At 43.1% G+C, this 21,569-nt stretch overlaps 1 protein-coding gene across 1 annotated transcript in view; it reads right to left on the bottom strand.

Annotated features, from left to right (window-relative positions):
- Window positions 1–2,537: 2,537 nt before the first annotated feature.
- Window positions 2,538–21,569, bottom strand: part of ptprz1a (protein tyrosine phosphatase receptor type Z1a) — a 298,658-nt gene continuing 279,626 nt past the window's right edge. Inside the window, exons 23-30 of the mRNA XM_070901676.1 lie at window positions 20,073–20,219; window positions 18,811–18,904; window positions 16,284–16,357; window positions 8,218–8,346; window positions 6,662–6,808; window positions 4,624–4,766; window positions 3,844–3,979; window positions 2,538–2,882 (exon numbers count right to left, since the gene is read on the bottom strand). Of these exons, the coding sequence (XP_070757777.1) occupies window positions 2,736–2,882; window positions 3,844–3,979; window positions 4,624–4,766; window positions 6,662–6,808; window positions 8,218–8,346; window positions 16,284–16,357; window positions 18,811–18,904; window positions 20,073–20,219 (1,017 nt within the window). The 3' untranslated portion in view covers window positions 2,538–2,735. The remainder of the gene's footprint in view (window positions 2,883–3,843; window positions 3,980–4,623; window positions 4,767–6,661; window positions 6,809–8,217; window positions 8,347–16,283; window positions 16,358–18,810; window positions 18,905–20,072; window positions 20,220–21,569) is intronic.

Genomic DNA, 21,569 nt, shown 5'->3' with positions numbered 1-21,569 from the left:
TCCCCTTTTAAACAGTGGTGTAACATTTACAATCCTGCACTCCTCTGGTAGCACTCCTATATCTAAGGTTGATTGGGCCACAGCCTCTGCAATTTCCACCTTCCCTCTGTAACTGGGCATCTCATCCGACGGCTTTTCTACTTTGAGGACTACGAACCTTTTAATACATCCTCTTTATTTTTATTCTATCTAATTTCACAAATACCTCCTCCTTTTACTGCAGTGAAGACAGATGCAAAATATTTATTTAGCACCTCAACCATGCACCCTGCCTCTACAAGAATATTTCCCTTTTGGTCCCGAATCAGCCCCACCCTTTCTTTGATTACCCATTTATATGTTTCTAAAATACTTTTGTTTCCCTTTTATGGCGGCCACTAATATATTCTCATACTCTCTCTTTGCCTCTCATTCCTTTTTTAGATTTCTTCTGTATTCAGCTTGGTTTTCTTACTGTATTATGAACCTTATAAATTGTCATAAGCCCCCTTTTTCTATCTCATTTTAATCTCTATGGAGGTGAAATTGGGTATCGCCCTGTTTGAGGCATTCACTTTTAAAAGTTTGAAAATTTAGTGGGAGTCACTGATCTCGCCACGCCCGGTTGCAAAACCCCAGAGATGCTGACTGGGGGAACCCAATTTCACCCCTACATCTTTAATCACCAAGAGAGCTCTAGCTTTGGATACCCTTCCTTTGCCCCTCATAGGAATGTGTGTATTTTATAGCCTATTTGAAGGCCTCATTATTCAATTACTATTTTGTCTAGCATTTTTTGATTCCAATCCACCTGGGCCAGATCCCTCTTCAACTCACTGAAATTAGCCCTTCAGTTAAGGAACAATGAATGTAAAAATACTTGTCAGTTTCCATAACTATTCTAAACCTGATATGATTACTGTTGCCCAAATGCTCCCACATGGAAACTTGCCCCACTTCATTCTCTAGAACTAGATCCAGCACTGCTTCCTTCCTTATTGGGCTAGAAACACACTGATCAAGAAAGCTCTCATATACACATTTCAGGAATTCCTCCCCCTCTTTGCCCTTTACGCTGTTACTATCCCAGTCTATAATCAGATCGTTGATGTCCCCCATTATCACTGCTCTATAAAGGTGTTGCATCTTTCTGCAATTTGCCTGCAAATTTGCTCCTCTATCTCAGTCCCACTATTTATAGCCTATAGTATAAATCCAGTAGTTTAATAGCGCCTCTATTCCTTAATTCTAACCAATTAGATTCTGTCTTTGAACCTTGAAGTATATCATCCCTTTCGAGTGCTGCAGCAGTATCCATGATCAATATTGCCACCTCTGGGGAATGATTGGGAGGAAATCTTGGGACTAAACAAATGAGTTCCACAAGTACAACTGCCAAATTTTTCATTTGGGCATTATAAATTAAAAAATTATCAAGTATAAATAGTTGGATATTTAAGATACTAAAAATATATATGGTATACAGTCATTTGCACTGATATTGCAAAGAAATGCTGATACACCTGTATTTTAAGCATATTTTTGCAGTACTAGCTGGATGGTACATGGAAGTTAAACTCCAAACTGTATTTATATAGTATAAAAACATTATTTTATTAATATTTTCTTTCCAGAAGAGTTTTAATATTATGATTGACATTTTTAATTGTATTTTGACCAGATATTGTTTTTAAAAGTCAGGATACTGTAATCACTTCTTGACAGGTGTGCCTCACATTAGGTATCACTGGCACATTCAATAATGACAGCCACTGCAAACCAGCTGATAAACCTTATATTTTAATTCTTCTGCAGTAGCCATAAAGTAAAAACATCAGTTACAACAAAATCACACAATCATCTGGATCTTTCCTCTGTGAAAAGTCTAGAACTTACTATTCCTTTTGCACAAATAGTGTTAAAATTGCATGCTGTTATTTGTAAAATTACATCAAATAAGTCATTAATAAACATCTGACATGAGATTTAGAATTAAAGCTGAATTAAACAGACATGTTTAAACATTAATCAAACGTCAGCTACAACAACAATGTAGTCAGAACGTCAAAAAAGACTAGAAAAGACTCTGTAGTAAAATATAAAAATCTAGAATTATAAATAGAAATTTGGTCCATGGACGGGTTCATTGTTCTACTATTTACATTATGTATTAGAAGATTAATTCTCTCTTTAACAAAGTGACGTCCACATTATCCAGACTTAATCAACAGTGACATTTCTTTCCGTACATTCTCCATCTTGCTTGATTGGGCGCTGCTGAATGTTGGTCTTGTAAAGTTGTTGACATCGTGGAAAAAACAGAAAGAAGATAAGTCTTAGGCAGCAGCACTCTAGTAACCATTGATGTTGCGGTCAATATTCGCTTTTGGAAACCTCTTTAGGAGACACCGTCATGAATGACCCTCCCTCTCCCTCCCTCCCCCCCCCTCTCCCTCCCTCCCCCCCCATTTTAACTCTGGTACAGACTGAAAGCAGACCATGGGACTGGACACTGAACATGCTGAAAATGCAACTACAGCGAACATCAGTCAGGCCAGCATGACGCAAATGGGACATTCACATACTGCACAACGATTTCTGCTAACAATTTTTTAATGAAGGCACCCACAGGTCACTGTCCACTGGTGACACCAAATGGATACCAGGATTTTGCAATTGATACCTGTATAGTTAACAAGATCTTAAATAGGATTGTGTTTTTTTTTCCTGTGCTGGTGAAGACATCCCTTGCACTGTTACACCAGAGACTCCATGCTTTCTGCTCCATTACAGTCATCGGCAGACATGCTCAGGCCATTGGTTTCCAATATAGTTGCATGGTTTTCATCTTCTCTTGTGCTAACCAGGCTGAGGACAGCTTTGTATAAAAACTGGTACTGATCCTGTAGAGAGATAACAGGCCTAGTTTTTGTAACACTGTAAATTTATTTTTGAGAATCATTCGACTGGGTAAGAATTGAACATAATGGTGGTCTTTTTCCCCTCTTCTCTCCAAAACAACATGATTAAGGGCTGCCATCATAACCCTATCCACTTCCAAAGTTAAAAAATATTGTTGGTGTATTCAAAAATTTAAATTCTATATCTGTCTCCTTTTGAGTTCCCCAGTAAGTGCAATAAAAATAATTAATATATCACTGTTTATAATGACACAATTATATAATCACTTATGGAAAGATTTAGATTTTTTTTCTTGGTATATATTCTATAAACTGCCAGTGTCTCCCCTGTGGTGTTGCTCACAGATAACTTGGGCACTGGAGTACAGTGCTGATGTTTTGCTGCTAAGCTGCACTGCCCTTCAATATCACTGCTCCCTGGTAAATCAGAGTAATTTACAAGAATTATGCTCACTTCATCTCCCACTTGTATCAGTGATCTCTGGCCCCTCCTCTTAGGAGCTTTGGTTTAAAAATGCAGTTTCGACAACGAAGGACCATCAAGCTCAGTCCAGAACTCTACTGTGCCAAGATGCGATTCGGAGTATCCCTCTGGATGGATGACAGGATAACCACAGCAGGCTGTGCCTGGAGATCACCATAATATGCACCTCAGGAGCGCTCATCATGCCTGCCAACCCCAAACCCTCCCTCCCCAATAAGCCACAACACTCTTGCAGGTTTTAAGCAGAATCTAATGCATGTACTGAGACCAGAAAATGACAACGCGTCACTAACCCTGTTCCCACGACAAACGTGGAAAGTTCCCAGCCAGTGATCCCCAAACAGAGTGCCTGCCTTTGTTTTCCACCAATTCCAGTCTCATTCCTAAATATGCTTTGAAAATGTTTTGACAAAAATAGTGAAGCAGTCTGCATTCCCAGCATGGTGTTTGGTGACTTACGATATCGGTGAAGACGCCAGGCCTCATTAAATTAATCATTTTAGCCACTTGATAAACATCCACCGAGTTTTCACTCTCCAGCTGATGCATCAGTTTAGTCAAAGCACAGAAGGTACCAGCTGTTATCCCCCCATGTCTGTCGAGTGAAGAAAATAAAAGATGTGTTTTAGTTTTTTTAATATATACACAGACACATACCCAGAGTGCACTCGAATCATAAGAAATAATAAACCTTCATATCCCATGGGTTTCATGCCTGCTGCAATGCAACTGCAATCTAGTTCAATGGCAAATTTTAAAAGTTCACAGTGAAACCAATAAACAGTTAAAACTTTATTTAAAAACAGAAACATTGAATAATCATGCAAACATTGCCAGTTTGGATAAAGGCCTATGCTCTACTGAAGATCCTACTAGGCCTGTCCTCCCCTCAGCCCGAACTGGTACAACAGTGAAGTCCCATATGCATGTATAGTAAGTTTAATCAGAGTCTGGAATGGGAAGAGCATTACCAGGCTGGGCCTGAGAGAGGAGCTCCCCTTTGCAGCAGCTAACAGACCTATCACCCAGCAGAATCTATTCCAGTATCTCCAAATCATGCATTTTTCCAGGAGCAAAACATTGCAAATTCTGTGATACCTGCCCAATTTTTGGGGCTTCCTTAAAAGGACCAAGAGGGTAAACATGACATTTTCCATTTCTAAGGAGGTGTTTCCATGAAGAGGCCTCTATTGTACGAGTGGTTTAAATTTAGAAAAGGTAACATGGAAAAAGACATACTCATCATGGACAATTATTGGCCCATCTCTTGTAGCAGCTTCGTCTCGTATTATGTTGAGGAGCTCAAAGGTTTTTCTTATAGGACCGTCTGGATTTGGCCACTTTGGAGACTGGTAGTGCCTCACTTCAAGCACATAGTCATCCTGCAGATGAGGGAATTTAAAATAAAACATTATTGTCATATCAATGCAGCGCTGTCATTCACAGGCAGAACGTGCATTTCTAATAGAGTGAGGTGCACTATTATTGTTTTTGCCGCACTCCCTAAACTTGCGCATACTTGCCTGTGAACTGCCAAAACTGATCATAATGATGCTGTCAGATTCAAAGGCTGAGAATTCAGACCTGTGACATCTCGATTGTGAAATAGTATGTAATTAAGGAATGTGTCTCAGAATGTTTTTAAAGATTGTTGATACATTCTGATGCATTGTGAACTTCACTGCAATTCCAATTAGAGGGAAAATAAATTCTAATAATACTCCTACATTAACACATGCTCAGACACATGCACTCTCATATGAATGAATAAAGAGGACTAGTTCTTCAGTGATTAGGGTACTTTTCCAAAAGACAATCTACCTGTAAACTTTAGGGATTAGCTATTTCTGGCCTCTTCCACATCCCCAATTTCCACTGCCCCACCATTACGGGCTGCACCATCAGCTGCCTGCATTTATATAGCACCTTTAATGTAGGAAAACGTCCCAAGTGGCTTCACAGGAGCACTATCAGACAAAATTTGACACTGAACCACATAAAGAGATATTAAGACAGGTGATCAAAAGCTTGGTCACAGAGGTAGGTTTTAAGGAGTGACTTAAAGGAGGAGTGAGAGGCGGAGAGGTTTAAGGAGCTAATTTCAGAACTTAGAGCCTAGGCAGCTGAAGGCATGACCGGCAATGGTACAGCGATGAAAATTGGGCCTGTATAAGAGGCCAGAATTGGAATATCTGCAGTTCTCTTTCAGATTCATTACCAAATTAACTCTATCATGCTCTTAGTGGGAACAACAGAATCTTATTGAAATTGAACCACAATTTTAAACAATAAACTTATATGTTTCCATGTTTAAGCTCTGTGGTTGATCATATATGGCAAAAATATGAAGTAAACATATGAAATATGCAATCCAACATTAAGCATGAGAATAAAAGAAATAAATTATAAGGTGCGAGATTAAATCGTTAAAGGCTTGCGTACCACAAATTATTTAAACAACTTCCATAACAAGGACTATCTGAAACCAAACTAAATTATGCACTTTTTTCCATCTTATATTATAGAGAAGGAATTCTTGAGCACATATTAGGCAAAAATGAATATTTCCTTTGAAACGGTAAAGTGAATGGGAATGAAACAAATCTTATATTTTTACATTTGCACCCCAATGTTTTAGATTTTCTCTGGGCAAAGACAGACAGGCGAAGCGGTCATCGAACTGAAACGTCAACTCTGTTTGTGTCTCCACAGGTGCTGCCTGACCTGCTGAGTTTTTTCAGCATTTTCTGTTTTTATTTCAGCATTTAAGAAGGAACAGAACAGAGGGAGGGGGCAGAACACATGGCAAGAATAATCTGTAAAGTGCTCAGGTTCGAGATTGGGAAATGGTCAAGGGCAGAAGTGACATGCACAGGAGGCATAATGTGTGAAATTTAAAAAAAGGTCATATATCCGAAGAGCTAAAGCAGGATAGGTAAGTGGAATGGGAAGCATTAAAAACTGGCAAAGTGTAGCAACTTCCAGTGACCCAGGAGTCTGGTGGATGATTAAAACGTAGATTGACAGGAAGGGTGCTCACCACCCAGCCTAGTTATTAATTTAACCAGATGCTTCCAATATACAAAAAAATCATTTATAATACTATGGTGGCCCAGTATAGCTGATTTTGTTTAAATTTGATCATGATACTTGTTGCGAAAATAGTATGATAATTAGCTGTGCCTTATGTTCCAAGATGAATTACATTACACCAGGTCACATAATGGAGTCTCTCTTCCCTTGCAGTGCTACCTCACTTTAATTTTTGACCCTTTACCTGTGTTGCTTCCAGAATGAAATCCTGGATAATGAGCTGTTCTTCATTGGAAAGACACAGGTGGCTCTCGTTGATCAGGCTCACTGTAAAGGCTTCACAATTCATCGGTTCTTCCTTCCTTGGCCAGTACACAGATTCATCCTCGGTCTGTAAAACAGCGTCCACACAGTGTTTATATCCACACAAATGTCCCATCTGCTGCTTATAGATAAAGGTTAAGAACTTCGTCCACAACCAGCATTTTACTTGAGAAATTCTTGAAGCTCCTGGAGAATATCCCTAAGATACAGGTAGAATCGAAACCGACTCTGACCCTAAACTGCTGATGATCTATCACAGTGCTGTCCTATTCAAGCCAAGCATTAGTCAATTTACTTGTCAAGCAGTGTTTGTATTTATTTCTGCAATTCATATTTTTAAGGTAGGACTAACTTTAACTCTAACCTTTCAAACTTTCAAAATTTGATTTTCTGTTTTGTCATGAGGATCATTAAACAGAATAAAGGAAATATACATTTCTTCATTTAGGTGTTCAGCGTGGCTCAGTGTGTAGCACTCTTGCCTCTGAGTCAAAAGGATGACATGATAAAATTGCCCTCTCGATAAATGCAAAAAATCCCATAGCACTATTTCAAAAAAGAGCAAGGGAGTTCTCCCCAGTGTCCTGGCCAATATTTATCCCTGAACCAATGTCACTACAACAGATTATCTGGTCATTATCACATTGCTGTTTGTGGGAACTTGCTGTGGGTCAGTTGGCTGCTGCAGTTCCAACATTACAACAGTCACAATTCAAAAGTACTTCATTGGCTATAAAGCACTCTGACGTTCTGAGGTCGTTAAACGGTGATATGTAAATGCAAGATCTTTCCTTTTTTTAAAGTTGGTAATACTCTCACATGTCATTTAATTTTATTAGGGGGGAGGGAATGAAAGGCAAAGGCTACTTTTCTAATCTAAGAGGTTGAACTGCCGCTGGGATTCTCCCACTTGTCCACTTGTAACCTCAGGGAAAGAGCTGTGGAAGTCCCTCGAAAATGGCATTTCTACAATTCTTCTGTCAAAGATCTAACGGGTGAGCAGGAGGTTATTTTGGTCAACATTGTACTCAGTAAGGACACTGGTCAGAAGCAGACAAAAAAGTTCCCTCCATTCTGTCCAACAATATGCCAATGACTCAATGCTGTCTCATCCCAGTAATGTGCTGATTTGAATCGTTATTACTTGCACACTATGCTGATCAGAGTAGATAAATAAAGGATGTTATTGTGGCACTCAAAATTTAATCATCATTCAGAAACACTACTGCCATGTGTTTAGGTCGGATTTTGACAGATTGATTTAGTGACCTGGTTCGCAACATTTATACTGCTGAATCCAGCTCCCTTATCCTGGCAGCAGGTTCAGACCGAGCTTTTCTGTGTGTTAATGATTCTTCCACTGGAGTGTACAGTTGGATCCGGTAGTGAAAAGATCTGAGAGCCGGCTCTAAAAATCTAAATTAAAGTAAGGCCAAATATACAAAGAGCTTAAAATAAAATAAAAATACACCATACCAGCCCTTGGTTATCTGGCAGCATGACAATGACTTGAGCATTGTAGTCCCAGATCATTTTCCAAAAGTCCTTTGTGGTATGTGGCAGTGGATGTTGGGTAATAATGAACTCATCACTTTGACGAAATCCCTGGAATTGAATGCAAAGAATGGTACAAATGTTCATGAATGACCTTCAGAATACAAATCCATCAGGCAATGTGGACATCATCTACCAGCACATTCAAAATAACAAAAATAAAAACATGAGATAAAGCAGACCCAATGCTTGAACAGTGGAGACCTCCAGCCAGCTGGAAGTCTGCATTTAGGCTGAGTGTGTGTTGGAGCATAATGTTTGATGCTTGGACTGTGTTAGAGCATTCAAAATCCAGGCTGGCACTCCAGTGCAGTACTGAGGGAGTGCTGCACTAGCGGAGATGGCGTCTTTCAGATGAGACATTAAACCGAGGCCCCACCTGCTTTCTCAGATGGATGTGAAAGAACCAGTGGCACTCTTTTGAAAAAGAGCAGGGGAGTTCTCCCCAGTGTCCTGATCAATCAATTATCATTAAAAAACAGATTATCTGGTCATTATCACATTGCTGTTTATGGAACCTAGCTGTGCGCAAGTTTGCTGCTGTTTTTCCCACATTACAACAGTGACTACACTCCAAAAGTATTTCATTGACTGTAAAGCGCCTTGGGAAGTCCTGAGGTCATGCAAGGCACTATATAGATGCAATTATTTCTTTTTCCCATTCAAATCTAACAACTGAACTGCCAGTATCAGATTAAATATACTTTATCATTTCTGTTGCCCTGTGTTTCATTTTGCTTTTATTTCTAGAGGTATTAAAAGTTGCAGGAAAGGTAGCAGAGTTTAAAATCCTTATGCTGGTTTTATTTATTGCAATGTTTCCAATCACTTCAGAAGCATTGTTTGTTGGTGTCATGCATTCAACTATCATTGTAACCCATGTATAAGCTGACCTAAGTTGTACACCTTGAGAACATTGACCACAAGGGGTTGAACTTGCTGGAGACACTCCTAACCTGGACTTTCAGGTATAAAAGGGGAAGCTCCACCCACCTTCATCACTTGAGGTCTTGGTAATAAAGGTAATTGGTCACAGAGTGACCTTCTCTCAAGTATGGGCCTTGTGTGTATTTATACTGTATAGTAAGGACATATCATTGGCGACGAGAAACTGGGATTTAAACCACGCGAGCATGGCCACTAGCAGCACAGAAGAGAGGTACTGTATTGGTGATGATTGGGATGACTTTATTGAGAGACTACAGCAAAGTTTTGTCACTAAGGAATGGTTGGGACAGGATTCGGCCGACAAACGTAGGGCTCATCTCCTGACGGTTTGTGGATCCAGAACGTACTCCCTGATGAAGAACCTTCTAGCACTAGAGAAGCCGGCGGACAAGATGTTTGAAGAGCTCAGTAAGTTGATCGGGGAACAGCTTAAACCGGCGAGCAGCATGCACATGGTGAGACACCGGTTTTACATGTACCGGTGGCGAGAAGGGCAAAGCGTTCCAGACTTCGTGGCAGATCTCCGGCGACTGGCGAGCCTATGTAAGTTCCCAGATGCATGCAGAGCGGAGATGCTGCGAGACTTTTTTATTGAGGGCATCGGGCGCGCTGGTGTTTTCAGGAAACTGATTGAGACCAAAGACTTGACCTTGGAAGCGGCGGCTCTGATAGCCCAGACATTTATCTCAGGGGAGGAACAGACCAGAATGATGTATGACAAAAATCTTGGCTCAAATGCAGCAAACGACCAGGAAGTCAACATTGTTAATGCGGCACACAGTTCTCGAGGCAGACAAGGGCAATCGGACATGCCCCAGCATGTAGTCGAACCCAAAGGGGGAATTCAACAGGGACAATGGCTAGCTGAACGGCGATTCATGCCATCGCAATGGACAATGCGGCCAGTAATGGGGCCATCAACACCTGATAATGGTGCGCTAAAGGACAGTTACAGAGATAGTAAGAGACGATTGACTGGTAATGGGCCTTTTGTTTCCAACAACGGGGCCTCCAGCTCAAGCAGGAGGTGTGGAGGCAAACACCCAGCCAGAGCTTGCAGGTATCAGCAATATACCTGCAGAAACTGCAACGTCAGCGGTCACTTGGCGCATATGTGCAGGAAGCCTGCAGCCAGGCTGATGTACGAGGAGGACAGGCTCGATGTAAGCCCTACGAGGCCAAATGAATACTGGGGGAAATCGCTGGAAGCTGAAGTTCAGCGAGTTCATGTGGAGCACATATATAGTTCATATACCAGGACGCCACCGATAATGATGAAAGTGCTCCTCAATGGCATCCAGGTATTAATGAAGCTAGACACGGGATCCAGCCAGTTCCTGACGAGTATCAAACAATTCGAAAGGTTGTGGGTGTCCAAGGCCAGGAGGCCAAAATTATTGCCAATTGACGCACAGCTACGGACATATACAAAGGAGATCATTCCAGTGCTAGGTAGCGCCACAGTAGTCGTGACCCACAAAGATTCGGAGAACAGGTTGCCACTCTGGATTGTCCCGGGGGACGGTCCCGCACTACTGGGGAGGAGTTGGCTTGCTGTCATGAAGTGGAAATGGGGCGATGTCAATGCAATTTCTTCTGTGGTGCGAATATCATGCTCACAGGTCCTGGACAAATTTGACTCATTATTTCAACCCGGCATTGGCACTTTCATGGGGGCCAAGGTAGTGATTCACACAAACCCGGACGCCTGGCCAGTACACCACAAGGCCAGAGTGGTGCCGGGTGATGTGGGAAAAGATAGAATGCGAATTGGACCGCCTGCTGAGGGAAGGCATCATCTCGCCAGTCGAATTCAGTGACTGGGCAAGTCTGATCGTGCCGGTGCTCAAGGCGGATGGGTCGGTCAGGATATGTGGCGATTACAAGGCCACCATCAATCAGGTGTCACTCCAAGACCAGTACCCGCTACAGAGAGCAGAGGACGCTATCTGGTGGCAAACTTTTTTCAAAATTGGACCTGACCTCAGCTTACATGACCCAGGAGCTGGCGACACACAAGGGGTTGTTTGAGTATAACAGATGTCCGTTCGGGATTCGTTCGGCCGCCACAATCTTTCAGCGAAATATGGAAAGCCTCCTCAAGTCGATGCCAAGGACGGTGGTTTTTCAGGACGACATCCTCATCACGGGTCGCGATACTGAAGAACACCTCCACAACCTGGAGGAGGTGCTATGCAGACTGGACCGGGTAGGGCTGCGACTGAAAAAGGCGAACTGCATCTTCTTAGCTCCAGAGGTAGAATTCCTGGGGAGGAGGATAGCAGCAGACGGGATTAGACCCACTGCGTCCAAAACGGAAGCGATCCAGCGAGCACCCAGACCCCGTAATATGACGGAACTGCGTTCGTTCCTGTGGCTCCTGAACTATTTTGGTAACCTACTTCCCAAATTGAGCACGATGTTAGAGCCGCTACACGTGCTCCTACGCAAAGGTCGCGATTGGGTCTGGGGGGACAGCCAGGAAAGGGCTTTTGATGGAGCATAACAAGTTGCGTGCTCTAACAAACTGTTAACGTTATATGACCCGTGTAAGAAACTTGTTCTAACGTGCGATGCGTCGTCCCATGGGGTTGGGTGTGTGTTACAGCATGTGAATGCCAATGGTCAGTTACAGCCGGTAGCTTATGCCTCCAGAAGTCTGTCCCAGGCAGAAAGGGGCTATGGGATGGTAAAAAAGGAAGCATTAGCATGTGTATATGCAGTAAAAAAAAATGCACCAGTACCTGTTGGCAGGAAATTTGAGCTGGAGACAGATCACAAACCCCTAATGTCCCTTTTGGCCGACAACAAGGCCATAAATGCGAATGTATCAGCGCGCATGCAGAGGTGGGCACTTATGTTAGCCGCCTATGACTACACAATTCGGCACAGACCAGGCACTGAAAACTGTGCCGATGCACTCAGCAGGCTCCCACTAGCCACCAGTGAGGGGGCAACTAAGCTTGATGCTGTTGAAGCTTTCGAAAACGAAGGCTCACTTGTGACAGCCCGTCAGATTAAAGTCTGGACAAATAAAGACGCGCTACTGTCTTTAGTTAAGAAATGTGTCCTGAATGGGGACTGGGCAGCCACGTATGGGGCATGCCCTGAGGAATTTAAACCGTTTCATAGGCGCAAGAATGAACTCTCGATTCAGGCCGATTGTCTACTGTGGGGAAACCGAGTAGTCATGCCCCAGAGGGGCAGAAAGGTGTTTATCAGAGAACTTCACAATGAGCACCCGGGCATTGTCATGATGAAGGCAGTTGCCAGGTCACACATTTGGTGGCCAGGGATAGATGGAGACCTGGAACTTTGTGTTCGCAGGTGCAACACGTGTGCTCAGCTGGGCAAAGCATCCAGGGAAGCCCTCCTTAGCCCCTGGTCCTGGCCTGCCAAGCCATGGTCACGCATCCATGTGGACTACGCAGGTCCTTTCATGGGAAAAATATTTTTGGTTGCAGTAGACGCCGACTCCAAATGGATTGAGTGTGCCATTTTAAATTCAAGCACATCCTCTGCCACGGTAGAAAGTCTACGGGCAATGTTCGTCGCCCATGGTCTACCGGAAGTCTTGGTCAGCAACAATGGCCCATGCTTCACAAGCACTGAATTCCAGGACTTCATGGCAGGCGATGGAATCAACCATGTTAGAACGGCACCGTTCAAGCCGGCCTCAAATGGCCAGGCGGAATGAGCACTGCCGATAATCAAACAGGGGATGCTCAGAATCCAAGGGGGTTCCCTACAAAGCCGCTTATCACGCCTCCTGTTGTCCAATAGATCCCGACCACACTCACTCACAGGGGTTCCACCCGCAGAGCTGCTAATGAAAAGGATGCTCAAAATCAGGTTATCCCTTATACACCCTACTGTGAAAGAAATTGTTGCGAGCAGGCTTCAGTCACAATGTGACTACCGTGACAGGAATGCGAGCGCGCGATGTATTGATGTCAATGACCCTGTTTTTGTCCATAATTACGCTGCAGGGCCCAAATGGCTAGCAGGCACTGTGATTGCCAAAGAGGGGAATAGGGTTTTGGTAGTTAGAAACATAGAAACATAGAAAGTAGGTGCAGGAGTAGGCCATTCGGCCCTTCGAGCCTGCACCGCCATTCAATGAGTTCATGGCTGAACATGCAACTTCAGTATCCCATCCCTGCTTTCTCGCCATACCCCTTGATCCCCTAGTGGTAAGGACTACTTCTAACTCCTTTTTGAATATATTTAGTGAATTGGCCTCAACTACTTTCTGTGGTAGAGAATTCCACAGTTTCACCACTCTCTGGGTGAAGAAGTTTCTCCTCATCTCGGTCCTAAATGGCTTACCCCTTATCCTTAGACTGTGACCCCCGGTTCTGGACTTCCACAACATTTGGAACATTCTTCCTGCATCTAACCTGTCTAAACCCGTCAGAATTTTAAACGTTTCAATGAGATCCCCTCTCATTCTTCTGAACTCCGGTGAATACAAGCCCAGTTGATCCAGTCTTTCTTAATATGTCAGTCCCGCCATCCCGGGAATCAGTCTGGTGAACCTTCGCTGCACTCCCTCAATGTCCTTCCTCAAGTTAGGAGACCAAAACTGTACACAATACTCCAGGTGTGGCCTCACCAAGGCCCTGTACATCTGTAGTAACACCTCCCTGCCCCATGTACTCAAATCCCCTCGCTATGAAGGCCAACATGCCATTTGCTTTCTTAACCACCTGCTGTACCTGCATGCCAACCTTCAATGTCTGATGTACCATGACACCCAGGTCTCGTTGTACCTCCCCTTTTCCTAATCTGTCACCATTCAGATAATAGTCTGTCTCTCTGTTTTTAACCACCAAAGTGGATAACCTCACATTTATCCACATGATACTTCATCTGCCATGCATTTGCCCACTCACCTAACCTATCCAAGTCACTCTGCAGCCTCATAACATCCTCTTCACAGCTCACACTGCCACCCAACTTAGTGTCATCCGCAAATTTGGAGATACTACATTTAATCCCCTCGTCTAAATCATTAATGTACAATGTAAACAGCTGGGGACCCAGCACAGAACCTTGCGGTATCCCACTAGTCACTGCCTGCCATTCTGAAAAGTACCCATTTACTCCTACTCTTTGCTTCCTGTCTGCCGACCAGTTCTCAATCCACATCAGCACACTACCCCCAATCCCATGTGCTTTAACTTTGCGCATAAACTTACCAATGGACAAATCTGCCGCAAACACGTGGATCAAACTAAAAGGAGGTTCAGCAATCCCATAGAAGAAGCAGAGGAAGAACACGACATAGAATTTACTCCACCACAGGTGACTGAACACTGGAACCAAGTGGAGGAGGGCCCAGTCACTGTGGGCAGTCTGGACAGGCCTGAGGCACCGCAAACAGCAGACACTCAGGCCAGCGCCCAACAACCGGAGCCCCAACTCAGGCGCTCTACAAGGGAGAGTAAACCACCAGAGAGACTTAACCTGTGATCCCAATTAGACTTTGGGGGGGGGGGGGCGGCGGGGAAAGGTGATGTCATGTCTTCAACTATCATTGTAACCCATGTATAAACTGACCTAAGTTGTACACCTTGAGAACATTGACCACAAGGGGGTGAACTTGTGGGAGACACTTCTAACCTGGACTTTCAGGTATAAAAGGGGAAGCTCCACCCACCTTCATCACTTGAGATCTTGGTAATAAAGATAACTGGTCACAGAGTGACCTTCTGTCAAGTATGGGCCTTGTGTGTATTTATACTGTATAGTAAGGACATATCAGTTGGTATAAAACACAGGTTTCATTGAAACCTGCAATCGATAATGGAGTCTCACTCAATAGGAGCGTACATTGGACACAGAGGTTAGTCTTACAAAATGCACTCACAAGTCTGTACAAAAATAGATTCTTCATGGTGGTGACGCTGCAGTTGGTTGCTTAGCAACCTGTGGTTACAGTGGGAATCCGTAAAATTGATTGTTTTTCTAGTCAATTCCAGAATTGACGGAAACTGAAATCAGATGTGAGGAGAAAGGATGGGGGAGTGGCCACAGATTAGTTGGTTAATGTGATCCAGCAAAGTGTTCTCAACCTCTCATTTGCAGATTGGGTGGAGATATTGAGCCACATTATTTCCCGCTCCTCTGTAGAATTCAAAGTCTGTTCTCTAACCAGCTGCTCCCTGTGGCGTTTGTTCCTTTTTATAATGTATGTTGGGGTGACTGTCATTGGAGAGAAGCCCAGATTGCCATGAGAAGACAAGTTTTGCAGGATCAGTAGTATGTTGTTTCCTCACAGATCAGCACTGGGAGCGACCAGTGGTGTAGCCCAAAGATGCCCAAGCAATGGTCCCTGCACTAAATTCAGCCCGTGAAGCCGTTGCTGTTCCCAATTTCTGCTCAATCTCAACTCTTTAAACTGCTCTCCGATTGATATAACTGGATAGACTGGAGAAGCTGGGTTTATTCTCCTTGGAGCAGAGGTTAGGAGGAGATTTGACAGAGGTGTTCAAAATCATGAGGGGTCTAGACAGAGAGAAATTGTTCCATTGGTGGAAGGGTCAAGAACCAGAGGACACAGATTTAAGGTGATTGGCAGAAGAACCAAAGGCAACATGAAGAAAAACTCTTTTACGCAGCGCGTGGTTAGGATATGGAATGCACTGCCTGAAAGGGTGGGGGAGGCAGATTCAATCATGGCTTTCATAGCTGAAGGAAAAAAATGTGCAGGGCATTGGGGAGTGGGACTTGCAGAGAGCCGGCACAGGCTCGATGGGCCGAATAGCCTCCTTCTGTGCTGTAACCATTCTATGATTCTGTGAAAACCAGTTCTCTGGGCCCTGGAGGATTAAAGAGCTGAGGGTGAATCTTTCAAATCTTCTAGCTTTGCGAAGTGGGAAGCTTGCATTTTTGTGAATGATTCACATTTTTGCCTGATCATAATGAGCCCATTCATTGATAAAGGCATATGCACTCACCCCAACCCCAGTTCCAAAACATTGGCTATCTCCAGTGTAAATCTATAAACCTGCACAGATGGCTTTCAAGATGCTTACCGAAACATAAGAAGCGTTGATGTAATCGGAGCCCTCAGCAGCCAATGTCGTGAGTCCAACTCTTGATCTCTCCACTAGAGTAAAAAACAAACGTCACTTACTTTCAAGCAGATTACATGTCCAGGAATAGAATTGGCATCGGGGTGGACTAGCTCCCCTGAAAAGACTGGGGATTCCAGAATTCCCAAGGGAAAGGGGATGCCGACAATACCATGCTATGAAATCACTCACGGGTGCACTCAGGAAATCTGCCTATTTCCTATATAGCCAGTACAGTTAGTCAGTGGAACAAAATGTGACAATGGGGCATACTGCAATTTGCAACACCTGACACAAAGGAGGGTGTGAGAAGAGAATCAAGGATTACGCTATTCAGATGTTTCTTAATAACATAAGAAATAGCAGGAGTAGGCCCTACGGCCCATCGAGCCTACTCCGCCATTCAATAAGGTCTTTCCCTTTACACACTTAGTGCATGCCTCCATTCTCCATGGCCCTGCACTCGAAAGCATCACATTGCCATCTAAAAAGGACATCTCTTAAAACTCTCACCTTAATTTACTTACTTTAGATATTAATTTTAGCTTTCCTGGGCCTCAATATTGTTATCCTAACTATTCTGCTTCTTTCCTGTCAGCGGTTGAAGTAGGTGGGACTAATTTCCTTCCTGCTCCCAGTGTACCAGCTCACTCCAATAGAAATCGAGGTTACTAAGATTCAGATCCTTCTGCTGTCTCCAGTAAAACAGGATTACATTTTAAGGAAATATTAAAGGGTCTGAATCCTGTGTGCCCATTGGTAACTTCAAAAAAAAGGGTTGGATTCCCATTCCGCCATTGAAAACAGCCTGGTTGTGTCCTGATAAATTTCACCTTCATATCAGCTGAAACTGTTATTGGGCTAGTAACCCAGAAACCTGGACTAATAATTCAGAGAACGTAAGTTCAAGTCCTCCCATGGTCATTTGCAAATGTGAATGCAGTTTTAAATAAGTCTGGAAATAAAAAGATGGCAACATTAAAAATGACCATGAATCTGTCAGATTGTCACAAAACCCCAGCTGTTTCACTAATGTCCTTGGGAAGGAAACCTGCCATGCTTAGCTGGTCTGGGCTACATGCGACTCTAGTCCCACGCCATTCAGCTGTATCAAACCGCTACTCAGGATTTCACCACCACCTTCTCAGGGCAACGAGGGAAGAGCAATAAATGCCAGTGACACGCCACATCCCGAGTAAATTACAGATGGGCAACCAATTTACAAACTTCCACAGCATAGATGCATTCTTTGTATTCTTTAATATGTGTATTATTAATAAAAATATTATTAAGTAAGCGGAGGACAATTAGACTTGAATAAAGCCAGCCACTGCTCCAGTTGGAAGAAAGTGTTTGGAGAAAGAAACACGGGAAGAGTTGTCAGATGACTCAACTCGGGTCAGTCTCCAACATCTAATAGCTGTTTCTGGATGGGCTGGACAGGCTTGAGATCATCTTCCACCTTCTACCTTCCTGAGTTGGGAGTGTGGTACATGGCAAAGAAGCCTGCATTTAGAAGTTTTAACATGTGACAAGTTGGCCTCTTAATCAGAGTTGCCAATGCTTACTTTTTGAACTGCGAGAATGCAGACACCTTTCAAGTTAAATCGGACGCCTACAGCTTGGAGTATGAAGTGTGAAAAAGCCGTCTAAGCGTATTGCTTTTAGTGAGGCTGTGGTGAGTAGGAAGGTGCACTTGGAGGCAGTGGACAGGTGCTAGACTGGGATTGGCATAAAATTGCAAGCAAACAGTCATCATAACTTTTGCATGTGATACTTAAGGATGTGGGAGAATATCCTGGAGCACTCCTGACCAGTGTCAGCTGTCGCTCAGTGGGCAGCATACTCGCCTCTGAGTCAGCAGGTTGTGGGTTCAAGTCCCACTCCAGGAATTTGAGCACATAAATCTAGGCTGACACTCCAGTGCAGTGCTGAGGGAGTGCTGCACTATCAGAGGTGCTGTCTTTCAGATGAAATGTTAAACCGAGGCCCTATCTGTTCTCTCAGGTGGACGTAAAATATCTCATGGTACTATTTTGAAGAAGAGCAGGGAAGTTATGCCCGATGTCCTAACCAATATATCCCACAATCAACATAACAAAACAGATTATCTGGTCATTATCACATTGCTGTTTGTGGGAGTTTGTTATGTGCAAGTTGGCTGCCGCATTTCCCACATTACAACAGTGACTACACTCCAAAAGTACATCGTTGGCTGTAATGCGCTTTGAGACGTCCGGTGATCGTGAAAGGTGCTATATAAATGCAAGTCTTTCATTTTTTTTAGCCACCTTGTTAAAGCTAGGGTCCATCTGTGAGACACAGGGCAAAACATGGGTAAATGTTCAATATCTTCAGCACGGAATTATTTTTGGCAAGACATTGACAAACTTCCTTTAAAGTAAGTTTTATTTTAAAAAAAAGAACTTAAAATAAGCTTTCTTATTAGAAATCAAGCTGATTTCAATAGGACGACTTTCAAACCTACCAGGAATGATGGAGGAATTTCTGTTCTTGTCTCTATTGCACGGCTTCAGTGCTGTTGAGTAATCACACTGCTTGGCATGAGGCTGGCTTACTAACTGTTAAGAGAAATAAAGGGAAATCCAGAGTTCAAACACAGTTAATGTCCTCAATATTGATCACAATATAAAATGGGTTTGAATCTGAACTTCATTTTGTTTGAAAGGTGATCTCTGATCCTGGTTACTGACTCTCTGGTCCCAGTTATAGATTTTCTGGCAATATTAAACATTATTCTGGAAATTCAGATGTTTTTACTTTTACCAATTTTCTATCCTCTTGAGGTGCTAACCCACACTGGGATATGCCCACGTGCTTCTGCAATGATTCCCTTCCACCATGGTAAACAAACCTTCTTCACAGTAAGTTTTATTTAAAACAAAAAAAAACCTTAAATAAGCTTTCTTATTAAAAATCAAACTGCTTTCAATAGCTTGACCTTGAAACCTACCAGGAATGAAGGAGGAATTTCCGTTCTTGTCACTGTTACACTGTGTCCGTCATATTTCCCGCACTTCCACTGTCACTTTTTCTTCTCCTGCGCAGAATCATGATAGGGCCCACCCTGTCCCTAGCTCAGAGCCTCTGCATTCGACGGATCATCCTCTTGACATTTCCGCCATCTCCGGCACAACACCGCCACTAAACACATCTTCCCCCTTTCTATCCCTTTTAGCATTCCAAAGGGACTATTCACTCTGTGACAACTGGATCCATTCCTCCATCAGCCTCAACACCTGCTCCCCTTTCCCTAGCATCTTCCCATGCAAGTGCAGGAGATGCAATACCTGCTCATTCTCTTCCTCCCATACCACCGTCCAGGGCCCCAATCATTCCTTCCAGGTGAGACAGTGATTTACTTGTAATTCTTCTAACTGTATTCACTGACCAGGATGTAATCTTCTCTACATTGGGGAGACCAAACTGTTCCAATGAAGCTCACTGCAAGCGGAGCGGAACTGCATCTCATCTTTCTGCTAGGTACTTTACAATCCTCTGGCCTTAATATTGACTTTAACAAGTCTGGTAACATAAATAAAATTTGTTGGTGACACTATCTCCAGCAGCTTCAGAAAATTAAGCAGTTGGGTCTTGGCCTCAGGAGGCTACAATGCTATGAGGTAAAGGGGACACATTTGATAGCGTAAGATAACTCAGACAATACCAGCATCCTGCTCCCATTAAACTTCACACTAAAATGGGCAAAGTGACATTGATTAGCCTCACCTTGAATTGCTTGTCGAGTTTTGTTTTCCCTGAGGGCCCAGGTGTCAGAAGAGCATTGACATAGACGTGTAAATGGCTGGCAGAAACCTCTGTATCCTTATTGAGGATGGCCTCCACTAGGGCATCATGAATGAAGATATACTGCTCCTATTGGGAAAACATGTCAAACATGGAATTGCATAATTGGTTCTGGTGAATCGGTTGCAATGATACCAACATGTTAGAGATGTTGGATTAGACTATGTGCTGGAACAGTCCAGCAGCTGAAAAGCATTAGCACCACAGTTAAGGATACATGTATCAAGTGCATTCCTTTTCCATGAGGGAAGTCTAAGATCGTTACAAATATCAAAGGCAGAGCTTCACAGCTTTGAGTTCTCATTTAAGTACCAATGGGCTGCTGACCATAAACAAATTGAACCTCTATGGTTCTGTGCTGTAAAACGCACCAGAAGTTTACCTGATTATAGCGAGTTTATTTTCACACAGAAAGCTGTATTTATTCACTGCAGCCTTCATGTTTGATCATCTCCTGAATCCATCTCCCATATAACCCAGTTTATCAAAACTCAGTGTTGGGTTGTGCTCCCCCTGGTGTTGATCAGTGTCCTTTCATTCTCTGGTCACACTTGAACTTCTTGTTTTGCTTGTTTCATTGCAAAAACTAACTTGTGAGGCCAAGCTCATAATTTGCTGTTGCTGTTCCAACAGGTTCATGCATTATACAGCCTTAACACTTCATTTTGAAACTGCTTTTCAGTAAATCACTCAGCTTCTATCTGTGCTTCCTGTTCAGTGGATCCACAAGCTAGAATTGTAAACTAAATATGCTTTCTCATAATAACTAAGCTATAATCAGGGATGCATGCAATAAAGGTACAGCAATTATCATGGGCGACTTTAATCTACTTATAGATTGGGCTAACCAAATTGGTAGCAATGCGGTGGAGGAGGATTTCCTGGAGTGTATTAGGGATGGTTTTCTCGACCAATATGTCGAGGAACCAACCAGGGAGCTGGCCATCCTAGACTGGGTGATGTGTAATGAGAAGGGACGAATTAGCAATCTTGTTGTGCAAGGACCCTTGGGGAAGACTGACCATAATATGGTAGAATTCCTTATTAAGATGGAGAGTGACAAAGTTAATTCGGAAACTAGGGTCCTGAACTTAAGGAAAGGTAACTTCGACGGTATGAGGTGTGAACTGGCTAGAATAGACTAGCAAATGATACTTAAAGGGTTGACGGTGGATAAGCAATGGCAAACATTTAAAGATCACATGGATGAACTTCAGCAATTGTACATCCCTGTCTGGAGTAAAAATAAAACTGGGAAGGTGGCTCAACCGTGGCTAACAAGGGAAATTAAGGATAGTGTTAAAGCCAAGGAAGAGGCATATAAATTGGCCAGAAAAAGCAGCAAACCTGAGGACTGGGAGAAATTTAGAATTCAACAGAGGAAGACTAAGGGTTTAATTAAGAGGGGGAAAATAGAGT

This window comes from Pristiophorus japonicus, chromosome 15 (genome assembly GCF_044704955.1).
Source record: "Pristiophorus japonicus isolate sPriJap1 chromosome 15, sPriJap1.hap1, whole genome shotgun sequence".
Lineage (NCBI taxonomy): Eukaryota > Metazoa > Chordata > Chondrichthyes > Pristiophoridae > Pristiophorus > Pristiophorus japonicus.
The sequence above is the reverse complement of the archived record's forward strand: the minus strand, read 5'-3'. Positions and strand labels throughout refer to the sequence as shown.